Source organism: Crocuta crocuta, unplaced genomic scaffold (assembly GCF_008692635.1).
Source record: "Crocuta crocuta isolate KB4526 unplaced genomic scaffold, BGI_CrCroc_1.0 scaffold72, whole genome shotgun sequence".
NCBI lineage: Eukaryota > Metazoa > Chordata > Mammalia > Carnivora > Hyaenidae > Crocuta > Crocuta crocuta.
This window is the reverse complement of record NW_027529427.1, coordinates 5,386,273-5,408,002: the sequence shown is the minus strand read 5'-3', so window position 1 is coordinate 5,408,002 and position 21,730 is coordinate 5,386,273. Positions and strand designations below refer to the sequence as shown.

The 21,730-nt window shown below is 44.0% G+C and overlaps 1 protein-coding gene across 2 annotated transcripts in view; it reads left to right on the top strand.

Annotated features, from left to right (window-relative positions):
* Window positions 1-21,730, top strand: part of PRMT8 (protein arginine methyltransferase 8) — a 98,442-nt gene that overhangs the window by 45,023 nt on the left and 31,689 nt on the right. For both annotated transcript variants that reach the window (XM_077758993.1, XM_077758991.1), the window contains exons 3-4: window positions 10,248-10,403; window positions 13,328-13,391. In XM_077758993.1, coding sequence (XP_077615119.1) covers window positions 10,248-10,403; window positions 13,328-13,391 — 220 coding nt within the window. The remainder of the gene's footprint in view (window positions 1-10,247; window positions 10,404-13,327; window positions 13,392-21,730) is intronic.

Below are 21,730 nucleotides of genomic sequence, written 5' to 3'. Positions count from 1 at the left end.
AAGAGGAATGGAATTGTGAACAGGAGAGGAAGTGACAGACGTGTACCTACTATGGCTTCTGCTCAGAGGGCAGGGAGCCAGGGCCATGACCTCCCAAACCTCAGCTCTGAATTCCCAACATCGTTGACAGTAGGCCCTGAGCTTTGTTCCTCAGCAGCCAGAAGACTCCCTGCCAGTGGGGCTGTATTCCCAGCCCCCAGCCATGGTCGCCCATCCCACTCCTGGCCAGCTCTTTTCTTTTGACAATCTCGCTGCAGGTTCTTTTGAAATAGATTCTTCAGGGGCTTATTTCCCAGCAATTAGTCAATGTGCTGTCATGTGTTTAATAGGCAGGGAAGCTGGGAGACAAAGGCATCCACAGCTGGGGGCTGGGAACTGTTTTCAACGAAGAGTGACATGCTCTTGTCTGAAATGTCTGGAGACTTCTTTGGGCTATTCTCTCCTAGGGATGACTAAAGGAGGGGTGGAGAAAGGGGAGAGAGTTTCTCTTTTGGGGGGGGGTCAAGCAGGGGAAGCCTTGCTAAGTCACAACTCTTCTCCCAGGACTTGTACCTTTGGACCTAACTCCTGTGGTCTGGAGCCTTAGAGGGAAGAAGGGGTCAAAGAAATGGCAGAAGGCATTGAATCAAAGGCGGGAAGCTGGGAAGCTCCTCTTTAGCAACAACAGAATCTGCGGAAGTACTGGGACAGTCTCTAATTCCAGCAGGGCAAGCACTAAGGACTTCCAACTATGGTCACGATGACAAACCTCTGAAAATGTTGCCATTATTTTGCCTCCATTCCTCAACTGCTGCTCACTCTCAACCGTTTCCTTGCATGGATGAAAATGGTGTTACAAACCGCCAGAGCTAACACTTTTGTAACATTTACTGCATTTATTTAATCATCACAACAACCCAACAAAGCAGGTACTGTTATCATTCCACTTTCCAGCTGGGGAAATTGAGACAGGCTAAATGATGTTCTGGGTTAGGGAGCTCAAAAGCTTGGGAGCTATGATTTGAAGAAATAGACATGGATCAATTTCTAAGACTGATAAAAACAACAACAAACCAGCAACCCTCTGTATTGGTTTTCTCAAGCAATAAAACCATCTGAAACAGCCACTGCAATTGGAATCTCCACCCGATTATGTTTATGGTAATCCACAGTCACTCTCCAATATCTGCCTCTGTCTTCCACACAGGCAAACAAGCCACTTAATTGGGGATGTGTGTCTCCTGAATTAGTGACCTGAACTAATGGGTCTCATGGAATTAGTGTCAGTTCATAGGTAGGGTACAATAATCCTCCAAAATTTGTTTATTTTCCTTTCTCCAACGCAGTCACACTGTACTGTGGTAATGGCTGCAGATCCTCTTGGTGAAGACAGAAAGAAAGATTGACAATATCCACTTTTGGCAATGTAACAGGGGGTTTCTTCATGGAACATGGCCTTTCCTTCATTCAAGAGGTTCTGGGATTGTTAACTGGCTCAAGTCTGGGAATCAATTGAGGGGCATGACTCTAGATTTTGGTGATTCAAAACAGACTTCTGTTCACTGGACCTATAATTTTTCTGCTTACACAGATCAAGTAAGAATTGAGTATGCTTCCTATTTATTTATTTTCTAGAGACACTATGATCTCTTTTCTAGAGACCTATGGCCAACACCATTCAGACTGTTATGAATACTGCTTAGGCTCCAAGTCCTTTGTCGTAACCACACCCACCTAACATATGAAGACTAAGTGCTATGGTTTGACCTGGGCCTCCCCAGAATACCAGGTTGATGTTATTCCTGATGCATTTAGGGATTTAAGCTTGATGGTGGCAGTTCCCATTGTAATTTCTGATCTGTAGGAAAGAGCAACCACAAAGGTCTTTGAGGATGCTGGGCTGCCCTTACAAACTTATTTTTCGTAGCTGTGGTGAAAGGTCCGTTCTCTGACTTTGGTGAGTAGGCCTCACATGACAAATATGCTCTAACATTTCAATCTTCTAAACCTTTGGATATCTTCGTCTTCAACATATCAAGGAAGCTCTAGCATTTCAAAGTTCACTTAGTGGGGGGTAACCCTGGGTCCATGTTTCAACTACCCAACTAAATCAACTGTTAGGGACATTCTAAGCCCCTCAAGATAAAAACAGTGAATACAAAATCTCTGCTTAGTGAACCTGTATTGATAAACTTGGCCCCATTCAACTTTATCCTGCCATGTTGATCCCACAGCTTTCATACACATCCCCATACATATTCCCCAGAATTCAATTTATATAAATTGGAAATGTAATGTAGCTCTTTTGGTGTATCATACCTCCTCATGAGTCACATTTTATACCTCACCCTTTGGGGCTTGCTTAGAGTTGAATCTTGTTGTAAGGTTAGCAGCGAAGAGGGCGGGGATAGGTCCTGAGGAGAATCAGCAGTACCTTACAAGCAACTACTTTAAGGTAGGCCAATATGATTCTTCAGGGAGAGGAAACCTAATGCCCTCAGGCAAGGGTAGAAGATGCTTCTATAGTCAAAGAAGATTCTGTAATTTTGGAACTTCAGGTCCCACTTTCATCATGTTGCCTATGTGTTCCAATTCTAATTTTCAGGATCCTGTTCTTACCCAACAGATGCTTCCCTTTAACAAAAGAGGCCTTGCAAGGATGGGAATGCAATTTGTGTTGTAATCAGTTACTTGCAGGATTAGACTTTGGATTTAGGTTTTAGAAATCATGGCCCTGGTGGGGGGCCTGGGTGGCTCAGTCAGTTGAGCATCTGACTCTTGATCTCAGCTCAGGTCTTGATCTCAGGGTCATGAGTTTAAGCTCCGTGCTGGTCATGGAGCCTACTTAAAAAAGGAGAAGAAGAAGAAGAAGAAAAAGAAGAAGAAGAAGAAGAAAAAGAAATAATGTTGGTCCTCTACCTACATGAAATGTTTTTGTTTGTGTGTTTATTTTCCCCCCAGAGAAGTCATAGAACCTTTCAGGTGCTATACTCAGACCTTGAGCTGGGAATTTAAATCTCTGAAGTTATTTTCTTTCTCTCGGTTTTTTAGAACAGTTAGTAGTAACCAACCAACTAACCCACCCATTATACTCCTCATGTTAACTACAATGTTTTAAGGTAGTAAATACTTGGTCAACCAGAATCTGGTTTCCATAGGTACATTATTAGAGATATGTAAGTAAAATTTAAGTAACTCCTTTGCCATTTCATGCTATTGACCACCAGTGCCCTCCTTATCAATGGCAATAGGGTCATTAGTGCCTTTCTAATCAGTTTCCAGAAAACTCAAAACATATTCAGAGCACACATCCTTATATTCAGAAGATATTCTTGGTATCAAATTCTGCATCAGTCAGAGTTCAACCGTGGAAGTAGATGCAGTAGATCTACTGGATACTGTAGATATGTATCTGTATACATATTGTGTGTGTATATATATATACATATATATATATGGCTCGTGTAATTGTGTAAGGCTATTATCTCCATGTCTGAGCTGATGCTGGAGCTTGAAGGCCACAAGGGAGGTATTCAGAAAGGAATATGAATGTAAAATAAGGAGAGATCATGTGTAACTAGAACAAATAAGCACAAGCTTAAACTCTATGAAGATAGACTGAAAGACATGTCAATTCTATTGCCTTTGACCTTGGTGGTGGACATATTCTGTAGAGGCTGGGCGTTTTATCATGGAGCTAAACACACACACCTGGCCCAGGAGACAGAGAAACTGAAGAAGGCCCAGCTTCTGCTTCATGCCAACAAAGTGAGTCAACACATCATCATTGACAAGTGCGCACTACAAAATGATTTCTGCCTCCTTTTTACCTTCCAAATCTCATAAGAATCTTCTTTGTGGCCCACTTTAGCTGGTGACATAGAAAGAGAATTCTGGAAATGCAGAGTTGCCTGGCCAAGGTGACACATTACGAAACTCTCATACACGTGTGCATAGAGCATCAAAAACATGAAGCAAAATCTATAGAACTAGAGGGAGAAAAATACAAATCCCCAACCATGGTTAAATTATTTTTAACACTTATCTCTTGATTATTGATAGAACAAATAAACACACACAAAATAAGTAAGATGTAGAAATTTGAACAATACAATCAAATAACTTGACCTAATTGGCTTTTGCAGACTAAAGAATACATGCTTCTTTTAATACACTTTGAAACATTCACTAAGATAGATCATATGCCAGGTAATAAACAAATCTTAATACATTACAAAAGGTGAAGTCATGCAGAGTATGTTATTTTGATAATAATGAAATTGGAAACCAAAAACAATAAATTATCTAGAAAATCTCTAAATATTTGGAAATTAAGCAGCATTGAAAACAGGATCAGAGAAGAAATAACAACATAAATTAGAAAATAATAGAACTCAATGATAATGAAAATACAATGGCATGGACTGAATGTGTCCCCTCAGAATTCATATGTTGAAATCTTAACCCCCAGCATATTGGTATTAGGAGGTAGGGCCTTTGGGAGGTAAGTAGGTCATGAAAGTGGAGCTCTTATGAATGGGATTAGTGTCCTTATAAGAGGAGACATGACACAAGAGTCCCAATAAGTTAAAGAAGAAGGCAGGAGAGTGAGGTTAGAGTTAGAGAATAAGATATGACAATGGAGGCAGAGGTTACAGTGATGCAGTTGCAGGCTCTGAAGGTGCAAGGAACCATGAACCAAAGAATGCAGGCAGCTTCTAGAAGCTGTCAAAGGCAAGGGGATGGATTCTTTCCTAGATCTTCCAGAAGGAACACTGCCCTGTCAATATCTGACAAGTCCATGAGACCTGTATGAGACTTCTGACTTCCAGACTGTGTGATAACAAATCTGTGTTGTTTTAAATTGCCAAGTTTTTGGTAATTTGTTGCAGCAGCAATAGAAGACTAATACAGTCTCCTAAAAATTCTGCTAAGGTTATTTTTGTTTGTTTTTTCCCCCTCCATATTTAAATACCTATTTAACCTTAAGTAGTGTTTTAAATCATGTGAGGTTATGGTCCAGTTTTATTTTCTCACAGATAGTTAGGCATTGCAGCATCATTTGTTAGATGATCTATCCTTCTCTCACCAAAATAAATTTATAAGGTATTCTGAAATCCTGAACAAATACAAAGATACAGGAGGGCTTGCTTTTTCACTCTGCTTTCCACCATGTGAGGACACAAGGTAAAGATGATCATCTGCAAACCATGAAGCAGGTCCTCACCAGACAATGGATCTGCTGGCATTTTGATCTTGGACTTTCTAGTCTCCAGAACTGTGAGAAATAAATGTTTGTTTTCTAAGCCACTCAGTCTATGGTATTTTGTTATAGCTAGAAACCGACACATGAAAATTTGTGGGATGTAATTAAAGCAAAACTTAGAGGCAAATTTATAACTTTAAAAGCTTATATTAGAGGAAAAAAGGTACAAAGTCAATGGTCAAAGCTTCCATTTTATGAAGAGAGAAAAAAAAAACCCAAGAAAGTTGAAATAAGCAAATAATAAAGATGAGAGCAGAAATCAATGAAGTAGAAATAAAACAATAGTGAAAATCAACAAAGCTAAAAGTTAGTTTTTGAAAAGACTAATTAAATCAATAAGCCCTATTTAGACTGATCAAGAAAAAGTCAGCTGAAATACAAATTATAATATAAATGAAGACAAGGACATCATAACAGATAATTTAGACATTCAATCAGTAATTTGAATATTATGACAATGTTATACCCATAAATTTGATATCTTAGTTGAAATGGATAAATTCATTGGAAAAACATTTGATCAAAACTGATGTAAGAATGTATGGAAAACTAAAACGGCACTCCAACTATTAAAAAATTTAATCTTCTGGGGAGCCTGGGTGGCTCAGTCAGTTAAGTGTCTGACTCTTGATTTTGGCTCAGGTCATGATCTTGCAGTTCATGAGATTGGACCGCTCATCAGATCTGCACTGAGCTTGGAGCCTGCTTGGGATTCTTTCTCCCTCTCCCTTGCCCCCCCCCCCTTCTTCCCTCTGCCCTCCAGACCCCACACATATGCTTGTGCACGTGCGCTCTCTCTCTCTCTCTCAAAAATAAATAAACATTAAAAAAAATGGAATCTTCTTACAAAAATGACTTTAGGCCTGGATGAGTTTACTGGTGAATTATATATCAAATATTTAAAGAAGAAAAATACCAACCTCACACAAACTTTTTAGAAAATATACGAGGAGAGAATATTTTCTAACTTACGTTTATGACATAATTTAGTCAGCATAACTTATTACCAGAGAAGGTAAGAGAAAATTACAGATTAACATCTCTCATAAATATAGATAGAAAAATCTGCAACAGAATATTAGTAAATAAAACCCAGCAATACTTAAAAATAATAATACATTATGACAAAATATTGGTTCAACGTTTGAAATCAGTCTATGGAGGTCAACATATTATCTGAATAAAGGAGAAAAGTCACGCATCATTTTAGTAAATGTAAAAAATCATGTGACAAAATTCAATGCCAATCATGATAAAACCTCTTAGCAAATTATAAATAGAACTTCTTCATCTGAAAAAAAGAGATTTAAAACATTTAAAAAGAAAGTCCATAGCTACCATATTCGGTGACATTTATATATTGTTGGAACAAAGAAAGGATGCCTGCCTTCTATTTTGTTGAATGTTTTACTGCATGGGAGTCCTTGCCAGTGCAGTAAAACAAAAGCAAAGAACAAAAAATATAAGACATATGGATAAGAAAAAAAGTAAAATTGTCTTCATTCACAAGTGACAAGATTTTTTTTTACATGGAAAAACAAAGGAATCTATGAAAAATCATGCTAGAATTAGTATGTGAAGGGAGAAAGTCTGCAAAATCCAAGGTCATATGTAGAGTGATATAAAACAATGAGAAAATGAAATTTTAGAAAATCATATACATAACCATAAAGTAAAAGTAGTTGAGAATAAAATTTAATGAAAGAAATCCAAGACTTCTCAAATCTATAAAACATTGCAGAGAGAAATTAAAGAAGACCTAAATAAATGGAAGGATGTATCAGTGTTCTTGGATTGTAAAACTCAATATTGCTGTCAATTCTCTCCAAATTCATCTATAGATTCAATGCAATTCCAATCAATTTCAGGAGGCTGTTCTGTGAATTAACAAGCAGATTCTAAAATGTATATGGAGGGGGCACCTGGGTGGCTCAGTCGGTCAAGCGTCTGACTTCAGCTTAGGTCATGATCTCACGGTTCGTGGGTTCGAGCCCCAGCATCTCTGAGCTAGCTAGCTCAGAGCCTGGAGGCTGTTTCGGATTCTGTGTCTCCCTCCCTCTGACCCTCCCCTGCTCACGCTCTCTCTCTCTCTCTCTCTCTCTCTCAGAAATAAATTTAAAAAATTAAAAAATTAAATGTATATGGAAATGTGTAAGGTCTAAAAAACCCCAGAATAACCTTGTAAAAGAACTAGGACTCATACTACTTTATTTTTTTTAATTAAAAAATTTTAAATGTTTATTTATTTTTGAGAGAGAGACAGAGTGTGAGCAGGGGAGGGGCAGAGAGAGGGAGACACAGAATCTGAGACAGGCTCCAGTCTCTGAGATGTCAGCACAGAGCCCAACACAGAGCTCGAACTCAGTAACCACAAGATCATGACCTGAGCTGAAGTCAGACGCTTCACTGACTGAGCCAGCCAGGTGACCCACTACTTTATTTCAAAGTTAATATAAAGCTGCAGTAATTGAGTTAGTTTTGAATTGTTGTGTTAGTGGAACAGATTTAAGAATGCACAAATATATAGTTAATTGATCTTTGACAAAGATGGCAAGGTAATTCAATGGAGAAAATGATAGTCTATTCTACAAATGATGCTTACACCATCTATTTTGTATAAAAAATGAACTCACATCCCTAGTTAATACCACACAAAAATTAATTTGACATGAATCAGACCAAAAGGTAAAAGTCATAACTATAAAACTTCTGGAAGAAAACATTGGAGAATATATTTGTGACCTCGGGGTATACGAAGATTAGGCAAGACACAAAGAATTCTAATCATTAAAATTTTTTTAAAAATCTAAAACATTAAAAAATTTAAAAAATAAATAAAGAGGGGTGCCTAGGTGGCTCAGTTGGTGGGACATCTGACTTCAGCTCAGGTCATGATCTCCTGGTTCATGGGTTAAAGCCCTATGTTGGGCTCTGTGCTGACAGCTCAGAGCCTGGAGCCTGCTTTGGATTGTGTCTCCCTTGCTCTCTGTCCCTCCCCTGCTCATGCTCTGTCTCTCTCTCTCAAAAATAAATAAACATTTAAAAAAATTTTTGAAAAACCCTAAAAAGTTGGCCTTTGTCAAAGCTAAAAACTGCTTTTCAAAAGACGACATTAAGAAAACAAAAAAGCAAATCACAGATTGGAAGAAGATATTCACAATATGCATAACTGAAAAAAGATTTGCTTCCAGAATACATAAATTCCTACAATTCAATAGGAAAAGACAAATACCTCAAGAAAAAAGTGGACAAAAGACTCAGACACATCATAGAAGATCTATATGAATAGCCAATAAGCACATGAAAGTTTACCTAATCAATGGATATCAGGGAAATTAAAACTACATTGAGATACCAGTTCACATCTACAAGAATGAATAAAATTTTTAAAGGTGATAATACTAAGTTACTGGCATGTGAAGCACCTTGAGTGCTCATACGTTGCTGGTGGGATCATGAACTGGAGCAACTATTTTGGAAAGCTTTTTGGCACTTTCTTATGAAATTTAGCACCTACCAGCAAACCCACTTCTAGGTATTTATTGAAGGAAAATGAAAATATATCCTCAAAAACACTTATACAGGAAATTTTGTACCAGCCTTATTTGCAATAATCCAAATACTTATCAACAAGTGAATGGATGTCCATATGATGGAAATGCTAGTCAACAAGAACAAGAAAAAAAAAAACAACCTTGGATATGTGCATTAAAGTAAATGAATCTCAGAAACCTTATGTTGAGCAAAGGAAGCCAGACACAAAAGTGTACATACCATATGATTCAATTTCTATGAAGGCAGAAGGAAGTTTTAGTGATAGAAGTTGGATGATTGGTCATCTGGATGGGGGTGGGGATTGACTGTCAAGGGGGATCAAGGACTTTCTAAGGGGAGGAAAATGTTCTATATCTTGATTATGGTAGTTGTTACATAGGTATATGTGAGTCAAAACTTTTACACCTAACCATGCATTTAAAATATGTGCTTTTTGGGGAGCCTGGGTAGTTCAGTCAGTTAAGTATCTGACTCTTGGTTTCAGCTCAGGTCATGAACTCATGGTTAGTGAGTTCAAACCCTGTGTCAAGCTCCATGATGCTGGTGCAGATCCTGTTTGGTATTCTCTCTCTCTCTCTCTCTCTCTCTCTGCCCTTCCCAGGCACTCTCTTCCTTCCCAAATAAATAAACTTAAGAAATAAAATAAAATATGTAGTATATGCAAGTTATACTAAAATTACACTATAATCCCAATATTATTGGTTATGAGTTAGAAGTGTTTGCTGATAGCTTGAATGAACAAAGATCCCTGCCTCACCATCATACGCAGATTAATCACGTTCTCCTTAGGTTAGAGATAGTTGTAAAGGGTAACCTACTTTCTCTTTTACCACAAAGTACTTAAATAATGATAGATTAAGAAATGTTTTCTGTTCTTAGAAAAAAGCAAACAAAAAAGTATGCAGCCCCCACACACAAACCACAAAACACAAACCTCCTTCAATAACCTGTTCAATGACAATTCTTTCACTGTGGCAGAACATGCTGCTTCAGGTTTAACTTAAATCCCTCAATTTGCATTGCACTAATCTCTCCTTTTGTTCTTTGGTAAATGGAAGCCTTCCCAGGGCTGGCCAGGAGTTTCTTCTCTTACAGTACAGAATTATCTTTCTTGGGTAGAGTTTTAAGGCTGGAGTTGTTTGTAATTGTTGCAGGTAGCCTCTGGTCCAGCTGCCTTAACAATACTCTCCTTTGGCTCAGGTTAATGATATCTTTGAGAGTTTCATTTTTAAAGATTTTATCTTTATGTAATGTCTACACCCAAAATGGGGATCGAACTCACAACTCTGAGATCAAGAGTTGCACACTCCACCGACTGAGCCAGGCATGCTCCCCAAGCATTGAGATTCTTGAAAAATTTGGCATGACAGTCCTGGGATCCATGACCTTGGTGTACTCCCAGGTGCCTTGAATACATTGACATTGCTTTTCCTTTCCTTCCACACAGGAAATGCTGAAGGATGAGGTGCGGACACTCACCTACCGGAACTCCATGTACCACAACAAGCATGTGTTTAAGGACAAAGTGGTCCTGGATGTTGGGAGTGGTACTGGGATCCTTTCCATGTTTGCTGCCAAAGCAGGGGCCAAGAAGGTTTTTGGGGTGAGCATTCCACTCCCTTCTTCCTGTTGGACTCTGTAGAGACGGCCCTTGCCTTCCACCTTCTCTTACCCTTCCTATAAGTACAAACCCGGGTCCATCCCTTTCTGGGGCCACATTCTTGAAGAAGAGTAGAGAAAAGTGTGACTCTCAGGAGGTGGAGCAAGCTCCCATGGCTCCCTGTCACCCAGGCATTGCTCCTGGCTCCTTGTCCTGACAAATGCTGACATTTACAGAGGATTTTTGACTTTCTGAAAATCATTCTGGTGTTATCATTACCTTAGAGAAATGAGTCCTGCCATAATCTTGCAAAGCAATGCAGTGTGATTATACATATAAACTTTGCCTTGAATCTCTGCTCTTCCACTCATGAAATGTGTGACTGTGGGCAATTCACTTCTATACCTAGGTTTCCCCATCTATTAAATAGTCATAATAACAACACCTTGCTCATGGGGTGATTGTGAAGAAGTTGAGTTTAATACATATGTAAAGTGCTTAGAATAGGGCCTGGCATATGACCAATGCTCAGTGTTTAATATTAATATAGTTAGGATAAGGACCTAGAGGATAATAACGAGACAATCTCCTTCCTTTGTTCTATAAAGGGCAAGTTGGTAGGTTTAAATTCTTCTGCTCTGACTGCTGCAGCCCCTCCAGATAGAAAGGAGGCTGACCCTCTGGGAAGCTTCCCAGCCTTCCTCGGGCTGCTGCCACACAGCTGCACACAGCCTGGTGACAGGGAGGCTGAGGGTCTGGACCTGCAGAGAAACTGTGAAAAAGAAGAGCTCTGCATGGCTGGCTGATGTTTCAAAAATGCAGTGGGTCCAAGGCTGGAATATGAAAATTAATCTTGGTCCAAATTAAAGACAGGCTACAGTCAAACTCGCAGTGTGTGCACAAGATAGCTGTTTGCAGAGGCCGGAAGGAGTTGAGCAGTTTTCAGTGGGGCTTTGTGCTCTGTGCGTTTAGCTGGTCATCCTGCAGCCTGTGCTGACAACCCCAGGCACCCAGGTTGACAAGAGACCTTCAAATCCCCTTTCCACCCACACCCACTCGGCCTCAGAGGCTGGCCCCTGAGGCTCTCAGCAGGGACAGCATTCCTGCTTGGCACCTGACTTGGACAGTGCCTGGGTTGCAGAGGGTCTTCTAGAAACCCTGGGCTGTCCTCAAGGCATCCCTGCCACAGACTGGACTGGAAAAGCCATGATGAACTGAGCTGAGGCACTCACTGATGAGGTGGGCTCAGGTCAAGTCCTGCCACTCCTCACTTTCCAGTTTTCCTTCACTGGGCTCACCAGGAGGGAGGCTTTCCATCAAGGGACAGACTCCACTTCCTGTGATCACAGAGCCTTGGGGTGGGACTTGATTCACCTAGCCATCTTCCCGCTTTCTCTCTCAGCCCTGTCTCTGAGGCCTTGTCCTGGTCTGGGGTGCAGGTAGCTGAGGGCCGAGGAGGGAAAGGGCAGAACTGCCCTTCACTGGCTTCCAAGTGGCCAGCAGCTCCAGCTAAGGAGCTGACAGGAGGCATCCAGCCGGAGGCTTCCAGCTGCGGTGACCATCCCAACTGTCCCAATCTGTCTGCCTCCTGATCTCTTGCCATCACAGCTCTTTTATAAACAGCTCCCACATGTAATTGGACCTCTTTCCTGATGGCTCATTTCACAGTCTCTCCTGTTCCAGGCTCCGCCTCTCCCCACTGCTCTTCTCCAGAGAGAGGGAGAGAGGGAAAAGGAGAGAAGTAGAAGGAGGGAGAGGGAGAGAGAAGAACTGGGGGGGAGGGGGGGGTAAAAAAACAGGGGGCAGAAGACAGGAAAAGAGAAAGGACTGTGAAGCTGCCCAGGTCCTGGGGCGTGGGAGCTGTCAGTGCTCTCCGTTGTTGACATGCTTTGGCTCATTTAATCCTCACGATGACCAAGTTAAACAGGGGCTGTTTCCTCACTTATGAGGGAACTGAGGCACAGTTAGAGAGTAGCCAAGGCCAGATGTGAATCCAGGCCTCCTGCCTCTAGAACATTCATTCTTCACCACGAAACCATGCAACCTCTTGCAGATGGATACCAACGTGGCAAGGAAGGAGAAAGATTTGGAGAGAAATACAGTCCTACAGGAAGTGAGATCGTAGCCCAGGAAAGGACAGAGTGACCCCTTCCCAACCCTGCGGGTGCCCTCACCCTTCCCCAAGGCTTTGACGGAGGCTGTGGGCCACCCCCTCAGTGCTCCTATGCAAGTCCCCTCCCCTTTGGTTTCAGCATTCCTTGGCCATCCCCCGACACGTGCCCAAGGCGGGGACTTGATCTCCGGCTCTTCCCACGAGGTCAGCTCAGCTGATGCTCAGCTAATTTCTCACATACCTTGGCCCTTTACTTAGGAGATTTGGGGAGGCTGGAAAGATTTGTAGATTAAAAGGAATTAACCATCTCAAAGGTGAACACTGAAGAAAGGGTAAGAGTTGACTTGTGTGAGACGTGTGTGGCAGGATGGATCTCAAGACTTGTCCTGAGGCCCTGAGGTGGCATTTTCCTGATGGTCCCTATCCTGAAATCTGCCCAGTTCAGCAGGGAGGTTGGGAGTGAGCAGGTAGAGTACAGCAGCAAAGCGACCTCATGCCATATTCCTCTGGCCAGGAGGAGACCTGCCAAGTACTACTGAATCTTCAAAGTTGGACACCATGTCCTCCATTATGGAGCAGTGACTGGAAGTCCACCTCCTCACAGCAAAGGCAGCCAGATTCAATGCAAGAGCCACTGGCCTGCAAGTTGAGAGGGATGCACTGTAGTTTTCAATCTGCTGCATGAAAAAATAGCTGTATGACTGTGGGCAGGTCACTGTACCCATCTAAGCTCAGCTTCCCCATCGGTTAAATTGGTGTTAGATATGCTGTGATCTGTTTTACACCTTTCTCCTTTGTTCTGTGCCCTTTCTAGATTGAATGCTCCAGTATTTCTGACTACTCAGAGAAGATCATTAAGGCCAATCACTTGGACAACAGTAAGACATACCTCTGTGTGTTTTCCCATGGACAGAGGGGGTGAGAGAGTTTGCACTTTCTTGTTTGGGTGGTATAGACTGATGTAAGAGGGAAGAGTACAGAGCACTTGGCCTTGGGAAGGAGGAGCCTGGTTGAGGTCCTATTAGCAGGACTGTGCCCACGGGATTCTGAGGTTCCCCATCCCAGCCATGTCAGCCAAGGGCACGTTATTCCCAGCTCAGCTTCCATGGCTTAGCTGCTTGGCCCCAGCTGTAGGCATTCTATTGAGTTTTGCAAAATGGCAGCTATTCCTCCTCTTCTTCCCTCTCTATAACCCCCAGCCCTACCTCTCCCTCTCAGCCAACCAGGGGTGTCCTAGCAGATCCCAGGCTCTGCCTTTGGAGAAATGTGGTCCTCTATTGCCCATGGGCTCTGTTGCTGATAATGCTGTCTTGGCAATTAGGCTGCCCTTGGGAGTGGGACCTTCTCCAAGCTGGCATTTGATTATAAAGAGACGTGCCTTCCCTTCCCCTCCTCCCCTCATTCCTTTCCCATGCATTGCAACCTTTCCCAGGCCCTTCTTCTTGGAAACCTAGTTTGAACACACTCACACCAACAAGTGTCCACAATCCAAAGAACTTCTTGCATCTTTTATCAGTCAACTGGATAAGATTTAGCCTTCAGGCCCTGTGCCGAGGTGAGCCAGATCACATAGGGTGTGTAAATTAGGAAAACAAGGTTGACTTTTTTTCCCCTAAGGATGATAGAGGTATTTTGGAGAATTTTATGTAAAGAAAAAGTATTTCCTATGGGATATGGATTAGAATGTGTTATAGGCATCAATAGCATAAGCAGAGACAAATTAGGAGGCTGTTTTCAGTGCTCAGGGGACATGCTGTGGCATGGACCAGGGTGGTGGCAGTGGAGGTGGAGAAAAGTGACCACTTTGGGCTAGAAGCAAGGGGATCTGCTGATGAAATGCATGTGGAAATGATAAAAAAGATAAGAGCAAGGGCTATTTTGTTGCCTTGAATAACTGGGTGGATAGTGGAAGACTTAAAGTAGAGAACTCTTGGGGATGACAAGAGGGAGAAAGAAATCAAAAGTTCTCTTTTGCACATATCAGGTTTGTACATGTCAGTCTACTAGATGGACATCCAGTAGACTTGTTGAGTAAGAGCAACTTTATGAGTTTATATTTCCAGGGAGATCTGGCACATGGGATTTGGGAGTCTTCCACATATGGATGTTATTTTAAGCTACAGAATGATGTCACATAGGCTTAAATTATGGATGGAGGAAGAAATGGGCCAAAGATAGGGCTCTGGGCCATTTCAACATTTGGAGGCCAGTCAGAGGAGAAAGGGCCAGAAAAAGGCAGAGAAGATACACCCAGTGAGGCTGATGGACATTCAAGACAGAGATGCACCATGAAGCCAAGGGAAGGAGGAAGGGGTGACTATAGGAAATGCTCAGAGATCAAGTAAGGGAAGAACAGAGAGTGACCATTGCATTTGGCCACATGGAGGCCTTTGGGGTTCTAAACAAGAGCAGACTCAATGTTGGGGCAGCGACTGAGGTCCAGTTAGAATAGGAAAAGATTGTGGAGGGTGGGCTATAAATAAGTCTTCTTGCTGTGCCAGGGAACATGGGAATGGGACTGGAGTTACAGGTGGATGTGGGCAGTTGTTTTTTAAGGATAAGAGATACAGAAACATGTGTGCCTGATTCAGTTGTCTAGTAGACAGGCACTTATGGGAAAAAGAAAACTCAGGCGTGAGGCCCTTAAGTTCAGAGCACAGGTATAGGGGTTGGCCTTTCCCTTGGAGTAGGGACAGTTTAACCACAGAAACAGAGAGTGAGGAGTGGGGCCCCAGACAGGGATTGGCTGGTGGTGGAAAGCCCCCAGTTTGTTGCTTCTGTTTTCTTTTCAAAGAATGAGATGGTCATTGGCAAAGAAGAGAGGGATGGGAAAGGGCATGGGAAGGGATGGAACGGTCTTTCAGAAGGAGGGAGGGAGGCAAATACGCTGGACTGGACTGTTGGGGATTGCTGGGCAGTGGTCAGCGCCTGCTGGAGATGAGTCAACATAGATAATGCAGTAAGCTTGGTCCTTGCATGAGTTTCCCCTTACCATGCTCAGCGGCTTGGGTGTGAGGAGAGGCGCCTGGGTGGGGTCTTGGACAGTGGAGTGGGGGCACATAAGTTGGTTTCAATAATGGATCATGGAATTTAAGCTGGGTAAGGTAGGAAGTGAGGAAGGTAAGGGGGGTGGTAGGTGAGTGACAGTGAAAAAGTTTAGTGATATTTGGGAGGCCATGAGCAGATGTCCAGAGGCCTTTATCCAGCTTGAGTAGAGGACATGTTGCTCAGAGCCTCTGACCTCTGACTTTGGTGTCCAGTCTCTCCTGGTTCACTCAGGGTAGCCCGCTGTTCTGCGCACTCCTCAGAACAGTCCCTGACATGGGCGGAAAAGAAAGAGAGGTGAGCTCTCTACTTGCCTACTAAAGATAGAAAAAGAAAACTGGCCAATTCCTTCTCTGCAAGGGTGCAACAGCCTGACATCCATGTGTTTTCATCTGACATCCCTTTCTCCAACTCTGTGGCATAGGGCAAGAGGTTTCCCCCATTTTATAGATGTGGAAACTGAGGCTAGGAGAGCTAGGATAGAAATTTGGTCTTGGCTCTTGCTCTTGTACTCTCTCCTAAAGTGTGTTTACATTGATGTGGAAGCCCCAGGAGGGCTGCCAATCCTGAAAATGAACATTGAAACCTGTTAGGAGAAGAGGGTGTGTACAAATTGATGTCTGATCAGACGCCCACCCAGTTCCACCCCTGGGCCTCAAGGGGTCTTCAAAGCACATTTAGACCATTCCCTGCCTCTGTACAAGTTCACCTGTGCAGTGATGCCTGCCCTTGGAGGGGGGGTGGGTCCTGCCTTCGCCTCTCCCCTCACTCTTCATCTGTCTCTTGCTGCCAATTCTCTTGGGATCTGGAACGGTAGCCTCCCTGGCTTCCAGAGGGCAGCTGCTTGCAGCCACTGGCAGCAGCGTGTAGAGTGCACCTGAGTGCGAGCAGGGGCGAGTAGCTCCTGATGAGTGCCTTACTCTTGGAGAAGGGCAGTTTGGCTCTGAAAGCTTGCCAGCGAAAAGAAGCCGATAGCTCCTCATCATGCCCTCTAATTCACATCTCGAGAGCTCTCCCTCCCCATCCCTCCTCTGCTTCAGTTTCCTGTAATTTTTAAAATGTTTGTTTATTTTTGAGAGAGACAGAGACAGAGTGTGAGTGGGGGAGGGGCAGAGAGAGAAGGAGACACAGAATGCAACGCAGGCTCCAAGCTCCGAACTGTCAGCACAGAGCCCGATAAGGGCTTGAACCTATGAACCGTGAGATCATGACCTGAGCTTTCGTCGGATGCTTAACCAATTGAGCTACCCAGGTGCCCCCTATAATTTGTTTTATTTCTGGAACTTCCCTTCCTTTTTCGCTTCTTTCCTTTAGCCTTCAAAACATTCTAATATATAGAAAAGGTACAAGTACAACGTTTTTTCCTGAACACGTTGAGAGCAAGTTGTTGACATGATGCCCCATCAGCCCCAAATACATGAATATGTGTGTCATACAAACAGGGACATTTCCCCGCATATCCACACTGTGACCATCAAAATCAGGAGACTAATGTTCTTCCATGATCATTAGCTAGCACTCAGATTCTGCTCTCTGCCACTTGTCAAAATAGCATCCTTCACAGCAAAAGGAATCAGTTTCTTTAAAAAAATTTTTTAATGTTTGTTTATTTTAGAGGGAAAGAAAGTGAGAGAAAGAGAGACAGACAGACAGACAGACAGAATATAAGCAGAGGAAGGGCAGAGAGAATGAGAGACACAGAATCTGAAGCAGGCTCCAGGCTCCAAGCTGTCAGCACAGAGCCTGATGTGGGGCTGGAACCCACGAACTGTGATATCATGTCTTGAGCTGAAGTTAGACACTTAACCCACTGAGCCACCAGGGCGCCCCTAAAAGGACTCAGTCTCAATCCACAGGTTGCATTTAGTTGCCACATCTCTGGTTTCCTTCAGGCTGGAGTGGCCAGATACTCTTCAACTCTTGTTGCCTTGATGCTTCAGGATTTCAGGCCAGAGTCCTGTAGAATGTCCGTCAGTTGGGGGTGCATGATGCTTTCACATGATTGGGTTCAGATTGTGCCTTCTGGCAGGAGCTCAGGGGAGATGCAGCGACTTTCTCCCTGCACAGTCTTGGGGACATGCAGTTTTGATTTGTCCTGTTACCGACAGCATTTGCTTTGATCACTGCTTCTGGTGACGTCTGCCAGGCTTCTCCATGGTCAAGTTGCTCTTTCTCCCTTTGTAACTAGTAATATTTTCTGGGGGAGGCAGTTTGAAACCATGTAAATATTTCATTCCTCATCGTTAATTTCCTATTTTACTCAATAGGTTATATCTATTATTAATAGTACTTATTTTGATACACGAATTGTTCCTAATTTGGTCACGGGAGTGCCTTTCAGCTGGCTTCTGTGTCCTTTTGACATTCCTTCTTCATTTTTTGTGAGCTTTCTTATTCTTCAGCACAAATGTTTCAGGCTCATCTTATGCTTTCTATGGCTTTGTTTTAGAATCCGCCATTTCTGGGGCGCCTGGGTGGCTCAGTCGGTTAAGCGTCCGACTTCGGCTCAGGTCATGATCTCACGGTTCATGGGTTTGAGCCCCGCATCGGGCCCTGTGCTGACAGCCAGCTCAGAGCCTGGAGCCTTTTTCAGATTTTGTCTCCCTCTCTCTCTGACCCTCCCCTGCTCATGCTGTCTCTCCCTCTCTCTCAAAAATAAATAAAATTTAAAAAAAAATAGAATCTGCCATTTCTCCAAGGAGTCATGAGTCCATTTACCGGACAACGGCATTTAGAAACTAGGATCTGGGGCTAAATGTGTTCATTGATTTTAGGGTTCTGAGGCCCCCAGGCTGCTTCAGCAGAAAGAATTAGAGAATGTGTGTGTGTGTGTGTGTGTGTTGTGTGTACACACACATTTATATAATGTGTACTTCATACTGTCAAGTGTGAGTTCACGGGATACCCCACCTCCCGCTCTAACCAGCACCACAGGCTGCTCTTTCTCCCTTCCCATGTTTGCAATTCCTTTCTCTGACAGTGGCAAACCTGTCTTCTTTTTTAAAGATTTATTTAGTTTTGAGAAAAAGGGCATGTAAGCAGAGGAGCGGCAGAGAGAGAGTGGGACAAGGATCTAAAGGGGACTTGGAGCTGACAGGCTGACAGCCCTGATGCGGGGCTTGAACTCATGAATGGTGAGATCATGACCTGAGCTGAAGTCGGCCACCTAACCTACTGAGCCACCCAGGCTCCCCTGGCTCCGTGTTCTGTATATGTTTACTTATTGCACCCATCCCCCCGTATGTACACCATCTCCCGTTGTCACCACCTCCTGCCCTAGGCAGACGTGTCTGTCACCCCGTGCTGGGATCTGACATTGGCATGGGTACTCTCCCTGCTCAGACTCCAGCTCGCTGAGCCAGGCTGCTTCCTGTGCGGCGGCCCTCTCGGCCCCTTGGACTTCACTCTCCCATCCTAGGCCACCTCTTCACGCCCTGCTTACCACACTCGGGCTCTGATGTGCTGAGTGGGGCCGCTCAAGCTTCGACATCCCACGCTGGACTGTTGTGGCAGCTACCCATACCCGCTTTCCGGGCTGCCTGGGCATCTAGTTTGCTCAGCCTTACCTTATGGCTTTAGGATAGAATTGTCCCATGCTCTGTACTTTGATGCCTCACACTCGATTCTGTATTCATGAGCAAAGGCCCAAGAAGGACAAACCCTTATCCCCAAGTAAAGAGCCAACCCCATGCCTCATTTGTACCCCTCACATACAATATACCAAGGAGGAGAGAACTCCAGGCCCAGGGGCCTTTACAAGGCAGAGGTGTTTCTACTGCCTCCTTCCCGGGGCTTAGCAACAGGTGGGTGGAGCCGGTAAGACCGCCCAGGGCCCTGTCTGCTGCGCCCGCTCCCTCAGCCTTGGCATGTGTACTGGAAAGAGGACAGCTTGACTGTACAAATGCTTCCATGGAAATGCTTTTGAAATGTTGCAACAGCCAATTGTGTGGGGCTCAGGAGCGTAGGTGTACAGACATAAATAACAACACAGGACATAAAATACCTGCTACCCAGGATCAATCAATCTCTCTCCCCCTCCACCTCCATACAGCTCCTGGGGCTAGATTTATTCTCATGTAGACACACACCTCCACGAAGCCACCTGCAGTGGCCATGCAGCCTTCACACGGCTTCTTCCATATGCATGGCCCACTCATGTGCTCAGAGACGCCTGTGACTTTGACTTCCTCCATTTCCCTGCTGCAGAGCCAAGTGCACTGCTGAGATGCTTAGGAAGGTAGATTTGTTTGTGAAGGTTAACATCGGAGCTCAGGGATGGATAAAACTTTTATAGCTCTAGAAACAAAAAGATTATAACCCGTTTACCTCTCGGGAAACTAAAGGGAGAAAGTGTAGCCCTCCTTTCTTGTCTCTTTTCCTGCCTGTGGGCATCCTAAAGCATTAAGTGCCACAGATGAAGGGTCCTGACTGCAACGAGACACAGCAGAGTGGCAATGGACAGAGCACGCTCCACAACATAACAGTAGGGACGGCTCTGTCCCGTCACTTGGCTTTCCTGATCCGCTGCCTGCTGCCCAGAGAGGAGCTGGGTCCCCGCAGAGCGAGCAGGGCTACTGGTGGATGAGAGACTGTTCACAGAGTGCCCAATGCCAGGCTTCGTGTGTGGTAGGTGCTCAAGCATTAAGTGTAGGTCCTTTTAGGTTTCATGTCCTACACTTTGCTCTTTCTTGGCCACACACACTCTGAGTTTTGGAGACGATGCTTGAATCCCCTGCTGTGGCAGGTTTCCTCCGTGCCCCGTGGTCATGAAACTTTGGGATGGTTCCCCTGATGGGGATCCCACCATCAGCCACCTGGGATCTGTGGTTGTGAAGAGCACTTGCTTCTTCAGGAGGGGGTGTCACCTCTCTGCAGCTTTGCTGAGGCTCCCTTCCTTTCCTCTAGGTCATGCAGAGCAGGAGCCCTTTCCCCACATCCCCTGATGATGACACCATCTCAGATCCTACACTCTTTGCTTCGGTTTGAGTCACTGTCTCCCCTCTCACCCTTGGCGCCATGCTAAGAAATAAGCCCAACCTGGCGACTGGAGGGACCCAGATGCTGTGCTCCTGACACCACGGCTCCAGCTTCCTTCCATTAGCAATTGCGGAAAATGCCATGTCATCTGGTGCTGAGCTGGAATCAGCGATAGCCTGTCATCTGTCCGTATCCCTATCTGTTGTCAATCAGAGTTACTGTCCAGCTGGAGCTCTTTACCTAGTCTTGAATCCAAACTGAGCGTCCCACTTTTTATTCATATTAGACTTCCTGTTGGTAGACTTGGTCCTTCCTTACAACTACTCAGACTCTTGAGAGAGCGTGGCTTTTCCAAGGTCATCGTTCTCTGCTTGCTGTTCCCCCATATTTGATGGGTGCCCTGGGGGGAGTATGGAAGCTCTTGTAGGCTGGTCTGACTTTGGCTCTTGATCAGCGCCTTTGAATACAGCCAAGCAGCCAGTGGCGAATCCACACGATAACGTGGCACATCCATGAGGATGCCGTGAAGGCAAGGCCTTGTCAGAGCACTTGTTGGAGGTCCCCACATGGCACACTGCAGGCGGGGGGTGGTGAAGAGCACTGACTCTGGAACCAGACTTCCTGATTCACACGTAGTGCTGCTTGATTAACTTGTGATTTGGATACCTTATTTTTTGTGCCTCAGTTTCCCCACCTGTGAAACGGGAACAACTATGGGACCTACCTCATAGGGTCGTTGTGACGATTCCATGTTACCGTACCTAAAACTGTGGCATGCTGAGACAGGCTCCTACAGGTTCCTGAGGACCGGCTGTTAAATTTTCAGTGTATTTGTAGAATGGATTAAGTCATTCTGATGGCTTGGAATTGGCCACAGTGGGAATATTTATACCACAGAAACCAGCAAATGATACAAATCAGGGCTACTTTCCCCTGGAGACCCAGTTGTTAAGTATCTACCAGCACACCACTGTTAAAACACAACAGTATCCCATGGGCAGTAAGCAGCCAAGAAATGTTAGCTATGGTTATTATTATTTCATTTATTAACTTGACTAATAACCCTGTCAAAAGAAGAAATTAGATTAATCATATATAATTGTTTTTAATGAACCTGTACTAGTGACTCCTGGCAATTGCTACTTCCTTTCCTAACTGCTCGTGAAGCAGCCTATTAATAATCCTGGGGCTGGGT